The 24,894-nt window shown below is 40.2% G+C and overlaps 1 protein-coding gene across 4 annotated transcripts in view; it reads left to right on the top strand.

The window, feature by feature from the left end:
* PTPRG (protein tyrosine phosphatase receptor type G) overlaps positions 1–24,894 on the top strand; it is a 680,787-nt gene that overhangs the window by 153,440 nt on the left and 502,453 nt on the right. For all 4 annotated transcript variants that reach the window (XM_014868697.3, XM_070493516.1, XM_014868696.3 and 1 more), the window contains exon 2: positions 18,041–18,145. In XM_014868697.3, the coding sequence (XP_014724183.2) occupies positions 18,041–18,145 (105 nt within the window). The remainder of the gene's footprint in view (positions 1–18,040; positions 18,146–24,894) is intronic.

Genomic DNA, 24,894 nt, shown 5'->3' with positions numbered 1-24,894 from the left:
TTTACGGTTTCGCTTTTGGCTAGTGTTGATGGCAGGTCTACCTGTCTGCAAGGTGAAGTGCCTTACAAGCCTGCAGTTGAACTATATGTAGTATTTTCATTGCTTTCTCCTTCTCTGTTGACATTTGACACTTTCAGTCCCATCTCCGTCCTCACTTCTTTCCTTCATGCTGTTAGAGTGCGTTTATGTCTCTCATAGTTATGTAGCATGCTGGCAAAGAAGAATGGGTGCTTGGAGAACACTGAATTACAGAGTCCTGAACAGCTTACTTTGCCGTCCTGAGCTTGGACATGACTCTGCCACGTTCCACCTGTGTGACCTTGAGCAAATCAATTAACCTCTAAACCTCCATTTTGGTCACCTAAAATGGGTTGAACATTGGTGCTGACTTTGTAGGGATATCGTGAAGATTAAAGAGTTAAAGGATTAAAATGGTGTCAAGCACCTAGTAAATTCTCAGTTAAGGTTATCACTAAGATGGGGCCGGCTCTGTGGCCGAGTGGTTAAGATCGCGCACCCAGCTTCAGTGGCCCAGGGTTTCACCGGTTTGGATCCTGGGTGCGGACCTAGCACTGCTCATCAAGCCATGCTGAGGCCGCATCCCACGTAGAAGAACTAGAAGGACCTACAACTATAATATACAGCTATGTACTCAGGGGCTTTGGGGAGAAGAACGAACAAAGAAAAAGAAGATTGGCAACAGATGTTAGTTCAGGTGCCAATAAAAAAAGATTATCATTAAGAGCTTATATGTATGTGTTGTATCTTGTTATTTTACATAATAGATGTTTTCTAAAAGATTTGTGAATCCACTTGCTTAAAAGGACCAAGGAGGGACACCATTAATAACTGAAAGTTCTTACAAAATTAAGCATAGGAGCATGAACAACTGGTGGCTAATATCACAGGTGGGGAAAGGCTGGTGACTGGTGGGGACAGTGGTGAAGTTCACACTAAGCGAAGGTGGCCCGTGACTCCATATCTCAAGCCAGTTCTTGCCTTATGGATCAGTTAAGGCTTCATATTCAAAATTTTTTAAGAGAATACTGAAGCCTGCATTGTCATCTGTTCTTTCCCATTTGTACATGTTGGCAACTGACTGCAATAACGTGCTGTGCTTATGGGCTCCATATGAGTGGGCCACCAGTTTGCCATATGTGTCCTAGGTTGATTCCGATTATTCAACGAGAAAGGTAATGTTGTTCACGTTAGACCATGTCAGAACTTGAAGTGACCCTAGCAGTCGTTTCTCAACCCCTTGCTTTTACAGATAAGGCAGTTGGGTTTGGGCAAAGTCACAGGGCCTGTTAGTGGTGGTACTTTTAATTTTTATGGAAATGAGCTTTACTTTTACAAATTCTTTTACTTTGAGTGTTATAAAGTTTAACCCAGACTCATTTCTGAAAGATTTACCATGCATTAAAAAATGACCCTATTGATTATTGGAACACAGGAGGGAAATACACCAAAATTTTAACAGTGGTTATGGTTATTTTTATTTTCTTGTTTATGCTTTTTATGTACTCTCTTGTCTGTTTAATGTACTCTGCTCATTAATGTAGTTCACCTAATGTGCTTCTACAACGATTATTTATTGCTTTTATAATCAGAAAAAGCAATAAATGCTATTAAAAAAAGAATTTATCGTGGAAATGCCTAGATGTGTGATAATATGATTATTGATTAGTTTCATGACCTCCAGATTGTTGCCAGCAAAGTAATGGTTCATTTTTTCGTTTGCTCTAGGAAAATGATGGTGCATCTTCTTGTGCTATTTAGATATGTTTAGATGGGTCTTCCTCAGGTTTGCAGTGATTTCTTTGATGGAATGGGTTTGCGACCACCCCGGGACATGTAAATTGCTGGTTCCACTCCTGGGCAGCTTGCTTGCAAGGGATACTGTTTGTTTTGGCAGAGCTGGGGCTTGCCCTGCTGGGCTGGAGCCTACCAACTGTTGGAGCCACAGTGCCTCAGCTGTTGTGCTTTTACGTTAACTCTTATTAACCATGCAGACCTTTACGGTTCAAACCAGGCCACATCTGTTGTGAGTCCCATGACCTTCAAAACCCAGAGCAGAAAGAAATTCAAAACACAGTTTTTATCTCCGGGCTTTCTGCAGGCACGTCAGTTTAGAGGACTTAATTAAAAATATTTTTCTGAACTTATTTTGTAAAAGATGTTCATTTTCCTTGTCCTCCATTAGCAGTGGATTTATATTGTTGATGATTTGAGCAAATTAGTGTTGCTCAGAATGTGGTCTCTTGGCCACCTGCATCTGATCCCAGAAGGGGTTTGTTAAAAAATTTATTCTGGAGCCTCACTGTAGACCAACAGAATCATGATCTTAGGGATGTGCTCCTGCACCAACATTTTAAACCAGTGATTTGGACATTTAGGGCTGTGTGGCCAAAGGGACATCCTATTGTGTTTTACAGTGGTAGGCATGGAGTTACAGAGCTGACACTAAGGTGAGTAGTTATGTGGTGAATAGGGCACCCCAGGAATGCCTCGGCCTGTTAGAAAGTTTGCTTTTGGGTGTAAAAAGTTTGGGAAAGGGCCTAACTCATGTTACCAGGAAAACATTCCTGGTCGTTGCAAGAAGGGGAACTATCTTTCCAGGTTGAACACAGTGATTCATTTGGTTATGTTCTCCAGAAGTGGTAGTGTCTAAAATGAAATTGTCCTCTTCTCTGTATATGTCCCCTCAGCTTAGTTCCTTCTGAAAAATAGAATGGCCCCCATGCCAAACATTATGATGTGGTTCCTGTATTCTTCAGTGCCAAGCCATTAGGCCTCCTGATGCAGTTAGGAGCTGTATGTTTGCATTGCTAAAGCGGTGAAGAGACAGTGGACCATATGCCTCTATAAAAATGCTCCTCCCCCGACTGAGTTAGCACTAAGTCTCTTGAGTAGAAGAGGGAAAAAAGAAGTTGAGTTCCCATAATTTGTGGGAATGGGGTGGGTAGAGAGAAGGAAGAGGGAGGATTTCACTGAAGTATTCTAGGTCACATTTTGTGCTTGAGGCAGACCAAAAGGGACAAAAAAGCTGACTTTCATGGTGCTGTGTAAGTCCTTAAAGCAACATATTTAAAACATTTTAGAAGGAGATTTATTTCATCCAGTGTATCCAAAGTAATTTAACATGTAATCAAAATAAAAAATATTAATGATATTTTACAATCATTTTTTTCTTACTAAGTATTTGGAATTCTGTGTGTATTTTTCTCTCACAACACATCTCAGTTCGGGGTAGCCCACATGGCTGGAGGCTACTGTATTGGACAGTACAGTGCTAAAGGCTTCTTCTAATCCCCAGTTCTTAGTTAAATGTTAACATATGCCTGCGTGGAACATTCTTTTTTTCTGTTTTAGAGAAAGTGAATTGTTTTCTCAGCAGTTTGTCAGTGTGAGCGTAATGCCTTCCTATGTAGGCTGTGGTGTTAGAATTCTCTTTGCAAGCCTTGCAATAATTTTCAGGAATTATCACATTTATTATAGTATTTTTAGTTGCAACTAGAGAGCTTTTACAGTGGGAGGGATTCTTTCAGTGTCAAATCTTTAAAAGGACAATCGAAAACACACTGTGTTTTCTTCTAGGACACAATGTTGGGGCACCTAAGTAACCCAGCCGGGTCCTTGAGACAGGATATGTAAAATTAGAATTGTCCAGGAGAGTTCTGGTTCAAAGGTCACTTTGTATCAATCCAAACATGTTCTGGGTTAATATTTTATGTTTGGGTCTTTATATACATATTTAAAAAGAATCTAAACATGCACCATCCATTTCCATGTTGTAGGCCCCTCCGGCTTTAGAGGGAAGCCTCAGGAGAGCTTGTGTCCCTTCCCCTGTCTGTTCAGAATATCTGGGTTTGCATTCCTTTCCCTGTCCTGTGCAATGTAATGTAGTTTTGACAAGATACTTTACCATTCTGTACCTCGGGAAATGGGAAAGCTGAGAAGATTTGCTCCTCCAAGTTCTGGTGAGGATTAAATGAGATAATCCATCTGGAGAGCTCGGCACTGTGCCTCCCGGTACAAAGTTAGTGATAAAGAAACAGTAGCTATCCTCAGCATCTTACTAATTCTCTTTGTTAATTTTAGAAACTAAAGCAGTACAGGAGGAATTTTAGGAATGAATTTGTTTCTTTGACTTTGAGATAAGGTTAAAAAAATCCTTACTTCTTCCTGAAACATATATCTTGTTTCTGCCATGATATCTTTAGCCCCTGTTCCCCATTCCATCCACTGTTTTGTCCTGGGATTGACCATCACTTCACTTTGGGTAGTATTATTTCAATAAGAACTCTGTGGTCAGAGCGTCTCTATTAAAGACCTCCCTCCCCCAAAGTGTAAAGGGAAACGTCCTAAATGCATTTCACAAAGTGCCTCGTCTCTTTTGGAACTGTTGGTTCCTGAATAAACCTTAGATATCATGGATGATTTCTGAAACACGTAAAATCTGCGGGCTTTTTTTGTTCCGTTGTGTTAAATATCAAAGAATGGATTAGTCTGAACATGGACAGGTACAAAAGAAAACCTGAGGTTTCCACCAGCTTCTAATACCATCCATTCTTCTCACTTTTTCACATAATACACTCGCTGATTATGCAGAGGTGATATTTATGAGCGTGTTTATAAAATGTGTTTAAGAAACCTTTGTAAGTAATATTTAGAGGCGCATTTGTTTTTCAGAATTTGCTCAGGATTTCTGTCATCTGCAGCCCTGTGGTTTTGGTACGTGTGTTGTACCACTTTGTTCCAGAGTATTTCACTGTGTATGCTACATTGTTCTCATCTGCTGTCTCAAAATCAGAGGAACAATTTGTTTCATTCAATTTTGCCTGATAAGGAAGCCTCCAAAGATACAAAATTTCCTTTCAGCATCATTATATTTATATATATAAAAAGAGGAGCTGTCCTTTTATTCTCCCTCCTACCCTGAGTTTGATTGACTGTATTGCAGAATCATAAAGGGATTTAAATTCAGAGTTGAAAAGTCTCTTTACAATTGATTTCATTCAGCTCCTTGTATACAAATACATATTGAGAGGAAAAAAAAAGAAATATTGAACTGAAACTCAATTTTGGGTTTGAGCTTTTTAAAGTCATAAAACAGCTTTTCCATTTGACTCTTCAAATAGGTCTTGCAGTATAATTGGTCAGAGTCAGAGAAGGTTTTAGAAAAAGCACATCCAAAGAAGAAAACAGATACAAACTCTGCTTATTTAATAGCTGCCATTTCTTCATCAGAAAGGGACTTTTGGTTAAATAGCTCTTTCTCCCAAGAAAGAAGAAAAAATTTCCCATATAATTAGTTTAAGAAACTGCTTTTAGAGCTCATTAAAGCAGACTTAGAGATAAATGCCTTAGCCATATTGATGTGATCTGGTGAGAAATTTTTATATGGTTAGAATGTTTTAATTAAATCATTTTATTTAAGATTGTAATAGCCCTTTTAAATTGTTTTCGTTGAGACTTGCATTGTGTTATTTCAAGTTAATAACTTCTCTTCAAGCAAAGCAGAATGGAAGATATTTTTTCTGATGATTTCTTTCTGCAACTGAAGAGAACAAAGCAAACCTCATTCTTTTTGCTGGAAAGAAAGCGAAACTAACACCTAATAAAAATGGAGATAACAAAAATGAACTTGTAGCCCTGGGATATTCTGACTACCTACGTTAAAGTGGTTGCCTGGGCAATACTGCCTAATTTCTTGGGTTTTTTTCTTTTAAATTCTGGGGACAGATTGACTCAAACAAAGCGGATGAAGGTCTTGTTTTTCCATGTTTCTGGAAGGAGAAATGGTCCTATGGATTTTGAATAACGGAGAGGGAGGTATATTTGGTAATTTGTCTCCCTGCCAGCCACAAAGAATATTTGTCCCTGAATACATGTTCACGATTATGGAAAATCCTGAGCAGTTGCTAAAGACAAAGTCTTTGTCATCGTGCAGAGGTGAATTACCACAGATTGATTAATTATCCTTTCCTTACGTCGCTCACTGTTCCATTGCTCACATCCACTTGTGGAAGGGAGAGTTTTTTTAAGAATTGTTTGGGGAGGCGGAGAGAAGCCAAGTTGGGTTAAAGCCACACGCATGTCCGTGTTTAAGCAAGGATAAAACTGTTTTTTAAAAAACTCGCCCACCACTGGGGCCGGCCTGCTGGGGCAGTGATTAAGTTCGCGTGCTCGGTTCTAGCAGCCTGGGGTTTGCCCGTCTGGATCCCGGGTGGGACCTGTGCTGTGGCAGGCGTCCCATATATAAAATACAGGAAGATGGGCACAGATGTAGCTCCAGGCCAGTCTTCCTCAGCAAAAAGAGGACGACTGGCGGCAGATGTTAGCTCAGGGCTAATCTTCCTCCAAAAAAAAAAAAATCACCCACCTAAACTTCTTCTGAAATCCATGGTAGGGAGCTCTTCCTCTACAAGTATCACATAGGCAGCTATTTTTTTTTTTCCTGTATGATAGTTTAGGATATGGTTTTGTGCACTATGTAGCTCTAAGAGAAAATATAGTTACAGTGAGTATTCTTGCCTTCTTTCTTTTCCTCATTTTCTTTATAAATGGTTGTATCTGGTTTGCCTCTCCTTAACTGTTATATTTTTTATTGACGTGTGTAAGCAATTAATTGCTTGATCAAACTAGTGCAAAACCTAATTCAGGTGAAAAAGGGCAAATGGGAATTTGTAGAGAATAATAAAATAAAACTAAAAACGAGTTGAGTAGGCTTTTGGCGAAGTGAATGTAAATATTAGGCTACTGTTTGCTCTCCCAAATTTTGCCTCCAGGAGCTCTGCCCCCCTGTGCACAGGTGCAAGCACACATTTAGTGAATGATTTGTCTTGACTCACCCTGGGGACCTGGCAGATGAGCCACTGTTTTTGCTCTTGCCTGCCTCCCTCCAGTCTGTTCCCTGCACAGCACAGTCACCCTTTCAAAGCATTGATAAAAATGTTCTAAAATTAGATTATGGTAATGGTTGCACAATTCTGTAAGTATACTAAAACCCATAAAGCTCTTTTAAAGGAAAGCATGTATCAGACGTATTGCCTCCCCTCTTGGAGCCCTTCTTTGCCTTCCTAAGCTCATTTCAAAGCCCTTTGAGGTCCTGCAGGATCATGCCCTGGTTCATCCTCAACCTCCTCCTTCTCCCCCAGTCAGCTCACTACACCAAGCTGCAGCTAGGCTGGACTCCTTATCCGGCACTCCTTCTTGCCTTGACATCCTCATACCCACTTTTCCCCCGATTGTGAACTTCTCCTGTCATGCCAGTGCCTTCAACTAAAATGGTATCTCCTCTTCTGACTACTCTAAGTACATTCCTTCCCTGTTTGTATTTTCTATGGCTGTGTCATGTTACATTTACTTAATTTTCATATTTGTTTTACCACGTACACAAATATAATCAATGTATTTGTTGATTGGCACCCCACCCCCCACCCCCATGGACTGGAAACTCTAAGAGGGCAGGAGCAGTGTAGGGCATGCGTTGTTGAATGCCTTGGTGTAGCAGCATCCTACCTACCTTGGAGAGACCATGAATACTTGTCTGAATGTTACCAAACTCCCTAGAAATTCTCTTTTCGGACAGAGGAGTTGGGAACTGTTGAGGGGAGGAAGAGCTCTTCCTCTTCCTTCTAGGTCCCTCTGGCTGGTCTAAGAATTACATTGACATGAGACAGAATTACAGGAGAAAATCAAACAAAGTTTAATAACATGTATACATGGGAGAAACCCAGGAAAACTGAGTAACTTACCAAAATGGTGGAAGCCACTACCTTAAATACCATCTTAGCTAAAGACAAAGGAGGAACATGTTGGGGGTAGTGGTTTGGGACTTCAAAGGGAAGGAAGGCAATTCACATGGAGATGGAAAAGCAAATGTTTGGTAAGCAAATGTTTGACAAGCAATTGTTTGCTGGGGCTTCTATAAACAATGTGACCCAAGAGAGAGAAATTTGATAAAAGTGGGCTTATCAAGGATCCTCCCAGTCTACCCTACCCAGCGTGATAGCTCCTTCCTGGACAGACTTCTGTCTTAAACTCTTTAAGGCAGTTAGGGGAAAGGTCAAAGTTTTTCTCAGTCTTTTGTTCTTAAAAATAATCAAGCTGGGGGCTGGCCCCGTGGCCGAGCGGTTAAGTTCGCGCGCTCCGCTGCAGGCGGCCCAGTGTTTCGTTGGTTCGAATCCTGGGCGCGGACATGACACTGCTCATCGAACCACGCTGAGGCGGCGTCCCACGTGCCACAACTAGAAGGACCCACAACGAAGAATATACAACTATGTACCGGGGGGCTTTGGGGAGAAAAAGGAAAAAAGAAAATCTTTAAAAAAAAAAAATAATCAAGCTGAAGAGACACATTTTGGGGTGGCAAATTCTCATCCCGCATACTACTTCAACAGATAGTAAGGTTGGAAGTGAGTAGATACCTTGCTGCCCAGAAGCACAGAGCTCTAGAAAATAGACAGCTACAGGCCGCTGAGTGGCTAGCCAGCTAGGATTTAAGTGGTGTGTCTACCTGGTCCTAGAGGTCACAGGTTTCTAGGTTTCCTCAGCCAGTCAGGTCTATCCCCAACTCTGTATTTGATCCCCAAATCAAGGGCTTAGGGCTTGTGCCTATAATGTGTTTTCTACCATCTACCTTACTATCTTGGTGGGTATTTTTGGATACCACCAAAATTTTGGATACCTCGGCTATCTCCAAGTTCCGGAAATGTGAATCATGTGCTTAGTGCTGGCATATTTTGCTTGGGTTGGTAGTTGTGCAGTGCCTTTGAAATGGGTACCCAACAACATTTAAGTAGGGTTTCTTTGTCCATTTCTATTTGTTCTGTAAGAAAGACCCATTTCATTCAATATCTTTCGTTAAATATTTCATAAGGAATGTGTGTGTGTCAGTGACTCAACTATATAAAAGGCCCATGTTTTAAAGTTTATCCTTTATTTCTCAGAGATAAAAATTTATTAGGCAGTCATGATTACAAATTTTAAACAAAACATGAATGAAGAGAATTTATTTATCAATGTATCATTTTATTTCCCTAAATAATATTTATTTCTGCTTGAATAGAAGTGACTTTCTTTTTTGTAGACAATAAATTGGATAATCTTCACATCATGTTAGAAAAATCACTCTATATTTTTCTGTTAGTACTATTGGAACATGATTTTATCTTAGACAATTGCCAGTAGTGGTGGGAAGAGTAGTTTGGACAACTTCTTTCCTTTGAAATTGTTACATTTTTAGTTCTCCAAGGCCCAGGTAGAAGCTGTTTTTCACTTGGGATGTTTATTTACTTTTGAGCAGGTGGCGTATTTTTATGATTCCTAAAATTCAGTTTTGTGAAGAATAGTTGTAGTATGGTGTCAGTTGTACAGATGTGAGAGTAATATCTGGTTCAGGGCGATGTGTTCTTGGATGAGTTATATACCTTTTCTGAATAACTATACCAAAGCCACAGGATTATCAGAAGAATTACATGAGCCATTGTATTGATGGTACTTTTAATAGTGCCTGAACTTATAGGCAATAATTGAATTAGTAAATAACTTATTATTGGGCCAGGCAATGGTGGCAAACTCAGATGGCCATAGGGATTCAATAGGAAATATATAAATGATCAAATGGGACTGGGTAGAGTCATGATTCTTCTCTAAAGAGCTAGTTGATGTTCACATAGCAGCACATTGCTGCTCTTTGGGAACAAAGTCCAGATCTCTCATTAAAAAAATACAGATATTGGGGTTCTCTCCTGGGTTTTCCCATGTTGGCAGTGAATTAAACACACATTCACATGCATACATATACAGTGGGTGAAACAAAACATCTGGAGCGATGGCTGAATTCAGCGTGGTGCCCACTAGTAAGCAATCTCCGATTTACATTTGCCAGTTCCATTGATCATTAAGGATTCAAAGAGATGGCACAATTGTAAAATCGGAACTACAGATTTGTGGCAATTGACCTTACCACAATGCTATTCATGACTAATCCTCATTTTCCCAGTACTCTTATAGGATCAAGAGGCATGATTCTTTAGGAACCAAATAGTATTAATATGGATTGGGAGGGTTGGTTGATTTATTTCTATCTGGTGTTATAAAATATTTGAAGCCAGAAGTCTAATTCTTTTTTAGGAGGAGTGAACCATGGTGTTTTTCAGGTTTTCAACACAAATGTATAACGAGCCCCCAAAGAAATCAGTTTTCTAACTGTAACTTTGGACCTGTTGGGAAGTGTGTTTTTATTTCTCAAGTTTTTAAACTATGATATAGTTAATAGCAGAGGGATTGCTCTAATTTTTTTGTCCTTTTTAGTCCTGTCTGATTAAAAATAATAGATTCTACCTTTTAGAATCAGTGTTATTGTAGAGTAACGAAGAGAAGTTCAAGTGTTTTGCTTCTCTCCTGAATCCAGTCATGTTTACAAGTCTGTTTGATGTTTTGTTCCCCTAGGATACTGCATTGCTCTGTGATTCCTCTTTCCCTTGGATTGCCTATGAGTTTTAGTAATCTATTTTACTTAAAAAAAAGTCGTGGTTCTACATTAGGTCTCTATCACTTTAGACGATGAAAAAATATATTTTTTTGTAGTCTGGACAATAAGTGCATTTGAATATGATCAAACAGGTAATCTACTGTAATAGAATCTATTGTATTTGAGGTTAGTTCAGTGTCACAAACAACCTGAGGGAGGATTCGTGATGCAGTAGTTACAAAGGAACGCACTTCTTGATTCTCCTTTTTGGGACATTCCCGAAGTACGTTTTACTACACTTAATTGAAATACGGGCACAAAGGAGATGAGAGGCTGGTGGGAAGCTTTAATTACTTTAACTATAATTTGATACTTTTGCCCATTGTAGACACAAAAAAGATAAAGATTTATTCATTTTAGACTATTGTGTGGCATTTAATGTTCTTAAATGCTCTTTAAAATTTAGAGAAAATTATGCTTGATAGAGATTTTGCCATCCTTGAGGGATCTTTAATTTGTTTGTTGTATGAGCGGTTATTATAGATATAAAGAGCCTGCTTAACTGTTTGTCTGCCATTCTGGAAATATGCATTCTGGATTTGAAAATCTGAGTGCCTGTTACTTATTTTTAGTGGGCTTATTTTTGGCAGTAACTCTGGCAGAGGACTAGGACTGTTTATATGAGAACCATTCATCCATCATCCTCAGGAATTTTCATTCTGGCACTTGGGAACCAGAATTTCTTTGTTCTGATGTTTCAGTTTTGGATGGAAGCTGATCAATTCTCCTAGGCTTCTAAGTCCTTTGGAAAGACCTTGAATTGGACATACAGTTAAGTGGAAATACTCTCAAGCGCCACTAAACTATTTTGCTTTGGGTAAGATCTGTGACCATGTTGTAGACGGAACTTTGGGGTGTTCTCATCATAAACTTACTCTGGTTTCACCTCTACATAACCTCTGCCACATAATGACTTTCCCTTGTAGGAGATCATGACATAGCTGGAATCAATTGGACGTTGTTGGTGCAATGTGGTAAGATGAAACAGCAATGTGGAGGAATGCTGTGATTATTTTGAAATGCTTGGTGACCACATGTCTTCCTTTCTTGGTGAGCACTTCAGACTTCCGTTCATTTTCAGATTACACATGCATATGTAAATGAACCACCTTTATCAAAAACAATAAGACGTTAGTTGTACTCTGTAATTTCAGTTCATGAATTTGCAATTTTGGAAGAAATATGTTGTCCATCAATATGTAACTAAGTTTATTTTTATCCCACGTCGATTCAGTGACCTCTCTGACAGTAAAACCTAAGAAAAGACATCTATGTCAAGAACATTATTTGATGTAGTGTATAGAGGAGCTAGTCTCTTTGTATGGAAAACGTTCAGCCTTTGAATTAATACAGAAGAGTTAACATAGATTGAAAGTCTTTTTTTTCCCCCCCAAGTCAAATTTCTGGGAAATACTGAGAGGAAGGTTTGCTAAGAATCCTCCTGAAGATACAGTTAAGGCAGATGGGATGCACACCTGCTTTTATATTCCCAGAATAAAAGCATTCATTGTTATAAACTATGGCCACTGGCTCTGGGAAATTTAGTCATGCACATAGGAAACAATGTTGTTGATATTTTCAGTGGTAGGTAACTCTTAGGATATTTTTTTGTGAAAGGATTGGGCCTTTGAGTCTGGAAACGTTTTTATCTTTTCTGCTTCAGGCTGGAAATGAGGTAGGCTCGGTAGAAGTTCTGAGAGGTGATACAGTTTATGAAAACTCACTGATGAAAATATCTGTCACTCATTTAGCTCTCTGCATAGCAACCAGCTTGACTTAAGATTCCTCCTGCTGAGTGAGATGTAAGCATCATTGGCTAGTTAACGGTATTGGATTTGAAATCTCCACTTTCATCCTGTCAAAATTGAGAGTTTCAAATTATCTTGGATGTTGGGAGTAGCTGGGTTTTCCTTTCTAAACTCATTTCGTTGTTATACTCTCCAGACACTTGAAGGCTGCCCAAGTTTGTTATTCCTCATGCCCAGATTTGTTAGTCCGGCATGTCTGCGTGCGTGTGTGTGTGTGTGTGTGTGTGTGTGTTGGTTAAACTCACGCTAGAGACGACCTCTTTGAGGAGAATTCTACAACAGTGTGCACTGTTGGGTGTTCTTTATGTCTTCCACACTTGTTACATTGAAGCCGCGTACCTGAGGGTTACTGTAGATATTCAATAAGAACATGGTTGCCTTTTGACCTTGTTCCCAACACAGATATAAATGAATCTTGTTAATTTGCTGTTTTCTGGTTTAACTTGAGGGGTGACTCTGATCTCGAGGATTTGTGAGTTTGTTTTGCAGAAGAAAGAGAACGCCTTCAGGGAGGTTATGATCACCAGATGGCCAGCCCCCAGCAGCCTTGCAAATTTCCCAGGGGCTTACGGGAGTGACCTCTTTGTTTCTGCGAAGCTCCTGCTGCCAAGCCCCTTGTCTCTATAAAAACCCGCTGCTTTTTGCTCTGGTACAGGCAAATTTGAGTGAACCCATGCTCCCACCTTCTCCTCTTGGCCGATTTGAATAAACCTTTCTCCATCTCCAAGCACTGATGTCACAGCATTTATCTTTCTGCTCATCAGGTGCACCAACTTGAAATTAAGAGGTTCGATATCCGGATTACTGCCATCCCAACTCCTTGAAGCATTATGATACCACAAAAAGCCTGCCTGAGCTTTTTGCTGACAGACGACTTCAGCTCCATAAACCATAGTGGGCTTGGTGCTGTAGAACTTGGGAGAATATATGTTTGCATAGCATCAGCTCCTCCCTCTTGTCAGTCACATGATAACCAAGGGCAGATTTATACTTATTGTCTATTCTGAAGAGTGAAACTACATATTTTCATAAGCATACTCCATTTTTAATTGTGTAATTAAGTTGCTGACATAAGCAAGTCTGCAATTTCACATTAAGGTAAGGATCCGTAAAGGCATGCATTTGCATAATTTAATTTTCTGCACAGAAGATACTGAAAATCAATAGCATGATTCATAGCCTTACCATATCATTGCCATGCCACCATTGGTTGGCTGTTTGAGTTTAGCAGAGTGCAAAGAGTATTAAAATTGATTGAATTTGGTTGCTGAGGCTGTATCTTTACATAGGAACTACAGATTATTTCTTTGTACCAATCTCTGCTCCTTGTCATTAAAATGTTAAGTTTCTTAATATACTCAATATACATTGTTTGACTCCTGTTGAAATAATTCTTTAAAAAATCACCTTGTCATGTGATTAAAATACATTTGAAGAGGGGACTTAAAATTTTGTTTTGTTTTTAATTATGCAAATGCCAGTAGTATATGATTATGTTCTTATTTAGGGAAAAAAAATCACACATTCCTGGCATAGACGGAATAAAAAGGGTAATTAAATATAGTCATCTTTAATGGATAGTTAATGTGTTAAAATGAAATCTGGTGCCACAGTGATAAAGTCCTTTGCTGCCCTGTTCGTTTGAGTTTCCTCCCTAAAGAACTCAGGATCATTCCTTCCAGTTTTAGATGTTTCCTATTTCTCTTAGGTGGGCAATGACTAGAAAGCGAGGCAGTAGGGTAGAAGGTAGTGCTTTTGCTTGTGGCCTATCTAAAGACACACATATATATGCACACATGCAGACACTCTTGCCCCCCAACACAGACACCATCAGTCTTGCTATTGTTGTTCGATTTATTCATTCATTCATTCACTCACTAATTATTGAACACATACCCTATGCCGAACTCCATCGTGGGTGATGGGTTGAGATCCCTTTAATCTCCAGGGAGCTTAAAGCCCTTCATAGCCATACAGCATGTCCTTCAGAAGCAGGTTTTCCTGCCCATTATTACCTTGCTGTGTACAACCCACGTTGTACTTCAGTACTTTGGGGGCAGAGTTAACCCACCTTCTTTGGGATGGTCCTGCCTCCCTGTTACCTCTTGTCAGTTTGCCTATACAGCAGAACCACACCTCTTACTTTCATCCCAGGTGAACTCCCTTTAGACAGGCAGTTCTGCTGCTCAGCTCAGATCCCTTCCACCACAGTGTGCTGGATATAGATGGCTAGGAAGGTAACTCTTCTTTGGGTATGGATTCCATTACTTTGCAATGTCAGTGGAGGAGCTTCTGATGTTTCCCTCCCTTGTTTCTTGAATTGGGTATATCTTTGTAGATTTGCATTTTCACTAATAGTTTATTGGGCTTGGGGAGCTAACAGGTGTGGAACCCCAAAACCTGCGGCCTCTATCCGGTCTAGTTAAAGACTGATGGAATTATGGTTTACTTCTAAGTACTTGGAGGTTTTCACATTAACCTGATGAAGTTCTGGACTCTTGCTTTGCTTTCCTGGCAGCATGGGTAACACAGCTACCAGCATGGAAGCCACTCCAGTGAGAGATGCTGCTGGCAGCCTTTGTCCTCCTTTGCTTCATCCTGATGTTCTTGAAGGTTCTGGGAAATGAAAAGCACCTCCATTTCAGGAAGGAAAAAGGGGGACTGGTAGTGGAGATGATGATTCTAGACGACATCTTCTGGAAAGGGTATACATTAATATACTTGAGGATCACCCCATTCCTCTCTACTTTTATACTGGGTTCATTTGTTTGTAAGCTTTCTAGCTAGAAATCTGGTTCAGTTCGGATTTGTTTGTCTAATTCTGAAGTTGACACCAGCCTGGTGTGATTTCTGCAGCAGGCTGTTCATTTCTGCCTGGTCAGCTCTCCAGTATTTAGACTTAGCCTGCCGAGTTGCAGGCTGTGAGGGCAAGAGTTGAGAATGTTAGAGGTGAAGGGGACCTCGGGTCTAGCTCAGCAGGGAGGTTTGTGGTTCTTATCTCTGACTTCCAAATGCAATCACCTGGAGAACTTTTTTTTAAAAGTACTGATATCTTGGTCTCACTCCAGACCAATTAAATCTGAATCTCTGGAGGCAGGGTCCAAGGCATAGGTTTTGTTTTTTGTTTGTTTGTTTTGTTTTGCTTTTTGCAGCAGCCAGGGTTGAGAGTCAGAGCTTTGGTCCAATGCATGGAGAAATTGATGAGCAAGTGTTGAAGTGACTCATTTGAAGGTCACCAAGGTCACCTTTAGTGTCATTTGGGGATCTTTTGCATATAGGAGTCAGAAAAGTGAGGTTTGGCAGGTAATTGGTTCATGTAAAGATAAAGCCTTCCATGGGGCTGGTTTTAATTTGGCTTTGTCCTGGGCTTAAATTTTGTCAACAGAATTGATGCATAGATTTTTGCCCCCTCTGGCTTGGTTTTATTTTTGAGTTCCTCTGCTGATCCCCTACTTGACCCTCAACCACGTCCTTGAGACTTCTAGCTCATGTCATAATACCTTCAGGAGGAGAGAAGACTCTCTCTGACTGGCCGATGTCCCTGTTCCCAAACATATCACTGGGGGCCAGGGGCACGGTTTACAGCGATTGACTGGCCTAAGCCAAACAAGGCCCACCCTGGAGCTGACAGGGACTGGGGCAACAGAGGATGGCCATACAGTCTATGACTCATGATTAGGTGGAGTGCAGTATGATGATCACAAAAACAGTCTCTGCAACAAATTTCCATAATGTTATCAGGCATTTAAAAAGCACTGTGTGCCCAGTGCTGAGTTAGGTGCTCTGTTCACAGTAACTTGTGTTGTCTTCATAACAATCCTATGAAGTTGGTATTTTTAGCTCCATTTTATAGACAAGGAAACTGAGACTCAACCACCTACCCTACTGGAAGCCACGTATATTATTCCCAAAGTCAAGACACTCTTTTAATCGTTGTCCTGGGACTAAGAAGAAAGATTATTTATGTAATAGTTATATAGAGTAAGCTGGCTCTAGGAAGTATAGTAGAGAGACACATAAAAAAACTTTCCATATTCATAGAAAACAAGTAAGCCAAATAATTATTTATTTAGCCTGCTTTAGTTGAGGAAAAATAGATTAGGAGACTAGGAGATGGAAAATTTTATTTTTGGTTCCTGGAAGCTTAGAATAGTTAACTTCCTGGGGCTCTGAATGGCTCGTCTGCAAAACTGTAGGATGGATTGGATGGTAGGTCCCTAAACCTTCATCAGACTCCAAAAATGGGTAGTAACTTAGATTTTGACTTTCTCATTCAAGACCAATAAGCAGACATAAATGACACCAGATTTACTTTTTAGATGTATGTTTAGACTTGATGAGATTCCCATTACCCTCTAAAGGGCTCATCTCTATGGAATATCTTTGTTCTTTGTTCAAGCATTACTTCTCTTAAAGCCAGTCTTTGCAATTGACGTATAAACATAAAGTGCTTTACATGTTTCCTAATTTTCCTTCATGACTGTTACATTGTCAGCATAGCTAATGCCAACCTGGTGAGATGATTATTATTACTTTGGCTAATTTGGACTAGCGAATGTGTTGTGCTTTCCTGGTGCCGTCTTAATCTTAAATTGAATATACAGTTTCGCTAACTATTTTCTTTGCTTTTTAAAAGCACACTTGACTTTGTTTGGGTGCATTTAAATATTAACATGGACAGCTGGGATGTATTGTTGGTGGCATAATTCCATTTCATTTGGGATTCTGGGCACATGTGATATTTGTCATCGTACACGTCAGTGCATTCAGGTGTGCTCTCACAACAAGAGAAATTTGCATCCATGAAGTGGCGGGGAGGGGAGGACTTTGAACACTTTATCAGGCAGATGGAAGCTCTCCATAATGAGTAGAAGATTGGATTCATTTGGAGTTTTCAAAAAATATTACCATTCAGCAGTGTTTCTTTTTTGAACATTGTTGGCTTGGAAAGTTTCAAGTTTCATCTCCTCAGGTACAAAAGGTGACTATTTGGGGCCCAAAGGATGTGGAGGACTGGTACTAAGCACAGAGAGTCTCCGAGGCTTCAGAGTGTTCTGTGTGTGGATGGCAGAGGCCCAGCTTTGATGCTGGCATGCTTATGTTCGGTTCCCTGATCCACAGTGTGCTTACCTGGGACCTGGGACCAGTTACTTAGCATCTCTGAGCCTTAATTCCTCCATCTCTAAAAGAGAGGGAATGACTCCTTGCTCTGTGAAGATCAAGTAAGGCTAGAGGCCCTTTACACCTAGGACACAGGCTTATATATGTAGTTGGAACCAAAACCACAGGTTCTGGGCCTGTTGGTTAGATGACCTTGGGCAAGTTAAAGTTACTTAATTTCTCAAAGCTTCAGTTTGCTTGTCTATTGAATGGTGCCATTATTGTGACCCTGGTATCTACTGCCTGCTGGTGTTTTGCAGATGAAATAAGATAATGTATATAAAGTGCTTAGTGCACCTCGCTTCTTGGAACGAAGTAAAGGCTCATTGTAAACTATTATTAATAGTAATAGTAATCATGGTTGTCTCTCTAGCTTCTCCTAGAGTTGTTTTCCTGCAAAATCAGCAAGTTCTTTTCAGTTATTCCCAGGGTTTGTGCTTCTAGGAAGTCACCCAGCTGTGTGCATTTGCCACCCTTCCTGTGTCCAGTGGGGTGATGACTTTGTCTCACTGTGGCTCTCCCTCTCTTCCAGCGTTGACAGAAGGCTACGTCGGGGCCCTGCATGAAAACAGACACGGCAGCTCAGCGCAGATCCGCAGGCGCAAGGCTTCAGGCGACCCGTACTGGGCCTACTCAGGTACGTGGGCTTGTCCTGACCAGGATCACACAGGCCCGTTAACATCCCATTAAACTCACCCAAAGCCACGTTTAATCACTTTCACGCCTGACTTATGTTTGTTCAAGCCTTTTGGAGTTCACTAAAAGTTGAAATATTCAAGCCTGTTTTTCCTCAAGGTTATAAGTACCTTAATTTATCTCTCCCACCTGTTTTCTCAACCTGTTTTTTCCCCTCAATTTGCATTTATTTCTGAACTTTACTTCTTAATGAGTTATTGTACCGAACTTATAATTTTCCAAAAGACACAGCCTTTTCTTTTCTGTGTTTTCAGTGGCTGTGATTTCAGAGAGCAGAAAATATAAGGCTAGTCTTGAGCTGCTAAATGTCTGCGAAGTATTATAAAGCTTCGCATATCAAAATGATCTGTGATGCTTTAAGCCAAGAAATGCAACTTTTTTTCAAGTCACGTCTTCTTAGTTGAATGTATTTAAGCTCTCTATAATATTTTGCAGTTCTTTTCACTTTTATTATTTTATTTATTTATTTGTTTGTTTGTTTGCTGAGGAATATTAGCCCTGAGCTAATATCTCTGCCAGTCTTCCTTCACTTTCTTATATGTGGGTTGCCACAAAGGGATGGCTGACAAATGGTGTAGGTCTGTGCCTGGGCTATGAATCCTCGAACCCAAGCAGCCAAAGCATAATGTGCCAAACTTAACCATTATGCCATGGGGCTGGCCCTCCCCACCCTTTTTTTTTTTTGAGGAGGATTAGCCCTGAGCTAACATCTGCTGCCAACCCTCCTCTTTTTGCTGAGGAAGACTGGCCCTGAGCTAACATCCCTGCCCTTCTTTCTCTACTTTATTTCTGGGATGCTGGCTACAGCGTGGCTTGGCAAGCCGTGTATAGATCTGCACCGGGGATCTGAACCCCAGGCCACCAAAGTGGAACAAGTGAACTTAACCGCTGTGCCACCAGGTGGCCCCCCCATTGTTTTTTTTTTTAGTTATAGCCTTGGAGCCAGAGAAGAGAGAGAACATTGTCATGACTATGTTAAATATTCCATTGGAAATGAGTTTCATACATTTTAAGGGAAAACAAAATGAAGACCTATAGGAACATACAGACCTTTCTGGTTTGTGCTTCTGACAATTACTAAAAATATCATAGGTGAATTGTTATTTCTAAAAGAGATTTTGATGCTCAAAAATATATGGAAAATGCAGGTAATTAAGGAGGAATGGTTAAGGAAGATAGGCCAGCTTGGAGATTACTCTGGCGCTGAATAATTCAAATTCTTTGTATGAAAGGGCTTGGAGGCATGCAGTATTAGTCTTAATAATAAATCTGTGTATTATGCAATGTTTTTGCATATAGAACTGAAAGGTTTTCATAATGATACTCTGGTTTTAAATCCTGAATTTCCACCTGCAAATCCTGTTAAATTTATGTCAGTGTAGAATTTATAGGCCTGATCTTTAATTACACATTATCTATTGGCTTTTTGCATCCTTTTGTCTATTGATAAATCTCCTGCCCCTACAGGGAGAACAGCCTATCTGTTTTGTTTTGCAAGGAACAGATAGTGATTCTGAAGTCTTCCATCACACCCAGTTCCTTGTGATTAGAATTATCTAATTAGAGCCTTTTTGTCACCATTTCTGATAAATGAAGGAAATTGGGAGATGAAGGCCAAAATTACATATATATAGCTTCTTTTCAAGAAACCCAAAGAAAATTTATCATTTTGTACTCTCTGGCTTCGAAATTGGTTAGGAAGGGGATAAAGTGGCCTGCTATTCACAGTTCATCAATTTAGAATAATAATGCCGTTAGTCAGGAAACTGGAAGTTATGTCCCCTCAGCGTCTCCAATTGCAAATGGCTGTGAAGGAATGAACAGCCTGAAACTTCTCCCATTACTTAGTTAAGAATGGACATAAGTGGTGCCTTCTTTGGGATGGAGCAATTGTTGACATCCTCAACTCTGGTGGATCTAATGAGTCTCTATTTTGTGTCTCTGGAATGCATTGTCTCTGGATTTGGGACCTGCCTCTATGGGTAGAGGGCTAATAGTTCATCTTCAGGAGTTTGTTATGCTTTTCTGTCAAGATCCGGAGAGTAAATATCTTAGGCTTTGCGGGGCTTATGGTTTCTGTTGCAGCTACGCAACTCTGCCATCGTCCTGCAAAAGCAGCCAGAGATAATACTGGACAGGCTGGCTGTGTTCCAATAAAAATTTATTGATGAACACCGAAATTTGAATTTTATGTAATTTTCATGTGTCAGGAAATCTTATACTTCTTTTTTATTTTTTTCCCTCAACCATTTAGAAATACAGAAACCATTCTTACTGTGAAGGCTGTACTAAAATAGGTGACCAGTTGGATTGGGTCCACAGGCTATAGTTTGTCAACTCTTGTTCTAGTTGATTGTTTTCTAGAATCTGGATAGGGCAGTTACAGGACGAGTGGACTGGTTTGAAAGAATCAGTGAAGTCACTTGCTGGGCGTAATGGAGAAAATAAAAGTAAAAAAAGAAGAAAACAAGTGGAGAGGTACCAACTAATCGTATATAGTCTTCATATTTTAAACAGTTCTTCCTGAAAATTCCACGGTGTCAGTGGTTGCTTCACACCGCAGGGGTGGAATATCGGTTCTCATGTCAAGAAGACTTGGGTCCGTCAGAGACACTCCTTAGCATTTGGCAAATAGACAAATAAAGGGCAGGAAAGAGGAAGAGTCATTGCCTCATACTTTAGGCACTTCAGACCAGGACCTTAAAACAAGTTTTGGACTATTAGCTGTAGGTATATACGTCCAGGTATAAAGGTTGCTTGAAAAGTGGGACTGCCAAAAAAAAGCCTCATCCTTTCCTGAGGGACATGTTTTGTAAATGTAGCAAAGGTGAAGCGGCCATTTCTGAAACACTGGTTTAACGGTCCAGATTTTAATCTCATGCCTCGAAGTCACAGATCTCTCTTTGTTCCTCCTAAGATAATGCCATTGGTGCTTTGTTGATGTGGTGTGTAAGAATGTTCAAGTTATACACGTAGATTATGGTTCAAATGTAAGTTTTATCTCTTAACATCTTTGTGATGTTGGGAGGGCATTTAATTGCTTGGAGCCTCAGTTTCCCCACCTTTGAAACAGGAAACTTCCCTCATAGAGTTGTTATGGGGATGAAATGAGATGATATGTGTGAAAAATTTAACAAATCCCTGGCATAAAGTACCTGATATTACTTCTTGTGATTGTTTTCACACTTGTTTTTGACACTATTATTACTTTTGCTGCTATCGATATGTTGTTATTGGAATTCCCAGTGGGTAGCTATGACTGATTACTAGCTAATACTGAGAGCTGAGCAAGCTAAATTCTATCAGCTATAATTCTCAAGAATTGACCATTTGGGATTTGGGAATAAGGGTTAAGCAAACTATCCTCAAGTTCAGGGGTTGGCAAAGCAACCACTGCCTGTTTTTGTGAGTAAAGTTTTATTGGAACACAACCATGCCCATTCCTTCGGGTATTGTTGATGGCCCCTTTCATGCGACAACTGCAGAGTTGAGTAGTTGCTACATAGCCCTTTGACCAAAGAGCCTAGAGTATTATTCTCTGGCCCTTGACAGAAAAGATTTGCCAACTCCTGCTCACAGTGATACAGCCTGTTTTTGAGCAGATGTTAGCCTGACTTATAAACAGAACCGTTCAGAGGTTTGGAACATGTCTTTTTTTTTTTTTTGGCTTTGCGTTTCTTTTGAGCTAGAATATCCTCAGCAAGTGTTCTAGTTAGCATTCATAGTGATTCTGGTGGTCCTGCTTTTGGAAAGGACTTGAGAGGAACAAAGATGAGGGAGTGGCAAGCGCTGCAGGAGCTGGATTGGGGAGATGAGTGGGTGTTGGCGGTTCTGGGGCCCCCTGGGGTACTGTGTCCTGCTCATTAGGTTGCCTTCGTGTGGGTGGGGTTTGGTGAATGGTGCTGATCCCATTATTCCTGTAGCCTCCCACCCCAGTCACTTGAGGAGAGTTGCATAAGCATTTGAGCTGTGGATAGCTTGTTTTCAGGATATTGTCATGATAATTATTCATTAATATTAGTGTAACGTTTCACTTTAGGACTAGCCGAGTTATTTCAGTTTCACTGCATGACCTTGGATAATACATACATCCTATTTATATTTGAAATGTTAAAAAACTTTACTTCTGTAGGCTTATCAAGTAATGCCTTTGTGAACACCTGCAGCTTTAGCATAGAGGATTGTTTATTGAGGAGCCTGGGGATACATGTTTTAGTCTCATTGTGATCATCAGAAGATTGGTTATCTCTCTGGTTCTTAATTATGTCCACTGTAAAAAGAGGAGTTCAGTGTGAAAATATCATGCATAAGACATATGAAGTGAAACACAAAGGTAGCTTTTTCTTTCTTTCTTTTTTTGTGGTGAGGAAGATTGGCCCTGAGCTAACATCTGTTGCCAAGCTTCCTCTTTTTTTTTTCCCCTCTTCAAAGCCCCAGTACATTGTAAGTCATTCTATTTCTTCTATGTGGGATGTCATTCTGTTTCTTCTTGTGGGATGCCACCACAGCAGGGCTTAATGAGTGCTGTGTAGGTCTGCGCCCAGGATTCGAACTGGGGAACCCTGGACCTCTGAAGCAGAGTGTGCGAATTTAATGATTCAGCCATGGGGCTGGCCCTTAGATAATTATATTCTTAACTGTTCATAATAGCAAAGTAAATTGCTTTATGTCTTATGCCTTTGGATTTATTTTCTTTATACTAAGATAGGGAAAAAAGGGGGAAGACCTCTTTATGTATTTCATGCAGAACTACATTGAAAAAAACCACAATAGTTTAAATAGGAGAATCTCATTGGAAATATTAAAACAATCTCCTTTCTGTTCGTTTTACTCGGCTAAGATACAGATAGTTTTCTGTGTTACTTGAGGTGATGACAGCTCATGAATTTTGGAGTTTTCCCAGAACTTCTGTAATTATTACACAAAAAGTAATACATGCTAGGTAGGTCATTGTTGCTGGAAAGGGAAATGACTAACAAATCTGGAGCAAGTTCAAGTGTAGATTTGGGGCATTTTTATAAAGCTATCTGTTTGCTCTTCTCCCCATCAAAGACTTGGAGAAAACCAGGTTGTGGTTTCTCCTTCACCTCTTTTTTACTTATCCTGTTTGGTTTTCTGCATTTTTTAATAATCTATATCTCATGTTCCTTCTGTGTAGAAAGATTCTGTGAGTCAATACAAGGGGGACATTCTCATCATTAGAGGAATGCAAAACTGAGACATGCAGTGACCAAAATTCCATGCAAGAAGTGTCTGGTGTTGCTCTGGGTGAAGGTCAAGCAGCATTATGCTGATAGTCGTTCCTGCCAGGGCCCGGAAATTGTGGGAGGAGATAGATAGCCAAGGTCCTTTCTGATTGTCCTGGGGTTTGATGACTTGTTCAGCTGTAAAATGGAGAAAAAAGGACACACTTTGCAAGATGGTTTTGAGGATTAGAGGTAATATATGTAATCACCTAGTGTAATTCTTGGCCTCTACTCTGGAGTGGAATAGGTATTACCCATTTAACTCTTAATTACATGCCATCCCACTCCACTATTCATCCAAACATCTTGTTTTATAAGACGTGTGTGTGTAGGTGTCTGTGTCATTCCCCAGCTTGATAAATGTATCATGCTTGAGGACGAGGATTACAGCTCACAATTCCTTGTTTTTCCTGCTGTGTGCCAGAGTATCTCATTTTGTGCATATTTGCTGCATATTTTTCAAGTAGGTGGATGGATGGATGGGTAAATGAACTCGTGCCAGAGTCTGTGCTTGGGAACTCACTAACAGGATCCTGCCCTGAAATTCAGATAGATTAGTGAGTGATTTACAAAAGCTTTCACCGTTGGATCCTTTTAAGTAATGAGCTCCCCTGGTGAACTTAAGATATAATTAAATTCCTAAAATAACATTTCCATGCCTGCTTTAAACAATGTTTATACAGGGCAGGGCAAAATATACATGCCTGCAGAAGTCTGCTTTTGTCATTAGAAAAATGGAAGGCACTGTAGACCCTCAAAGTTTGATGTTAATATTGTTGTGTTATTTGCCCCTCTCCTACTGCCTCCTGTGAAATATCTTAAGGGAATTATTTCCCCAGAGACATTCCCTTGGCATAGAGACCTTCTGATCTGATGGAACCACACTGTTGAGGGGGAAACCCCCTTGAGAACCATTCTCCCAAGTCCCAGCTCAAAGGCACCTCCCCCTTGGTGCTTAGACTGACCCCTCTCTTCCTTAACTCATCAGTCTCCCCTTTATTATTTTTACAGTTAATTTCTATGTTATCTATAGCTCTCTATTAATCTGCTTACAGTTTGTAAGCAGAAATTATCTATTCTTTCAGCACACTTACTAATTGCTTACTGTATGTCAGGTGTTGTGCTATAATGGGAGGGGCCCGAGAGGCCCCTCAGAACTGCTGCTGCCAGATCCCAGCCATTAAAGATGGGCAGGTGTTTGCCAGGACATGCAAAGGCCTTGAGGCATGAAATGATCTGGCAGTGACTGGGGAACTGGAAGCAGCTCAGTAGGTCGAGAGCATATGGTAGGGTGGAGAAAATTAAGGGAATAATACAGAGCTTCGAGTTGGACCGTGAAGAGTCTTAACAGATTTCTCCTAGAACATCTTTCTGAAGATGTCAGGGCATCACTAGAGGGTTTCATGGTGGAAATGGACTAGGTTGGTTTCATGTTTGAGTAAGA

Source organism: Equus asinus, chromosome 21 (assembly GCF_041296235.1).
Source record: "Equus asinus isolate D_3611 breed Donkey chromosome 21, EquAss-T2T_v2, whole genome shotgun sequence".
NCBI classification, from domain to species: Eukaryota; Metazoa; Chordata; class Mammalia; order Perissodactyla; family Equidae; genus Equus; species Equus asinus.
Note: the sequence above shows the minus strand (reverse complement) of the source record. Positions and strands in the feature narration are given on the sequence as shown.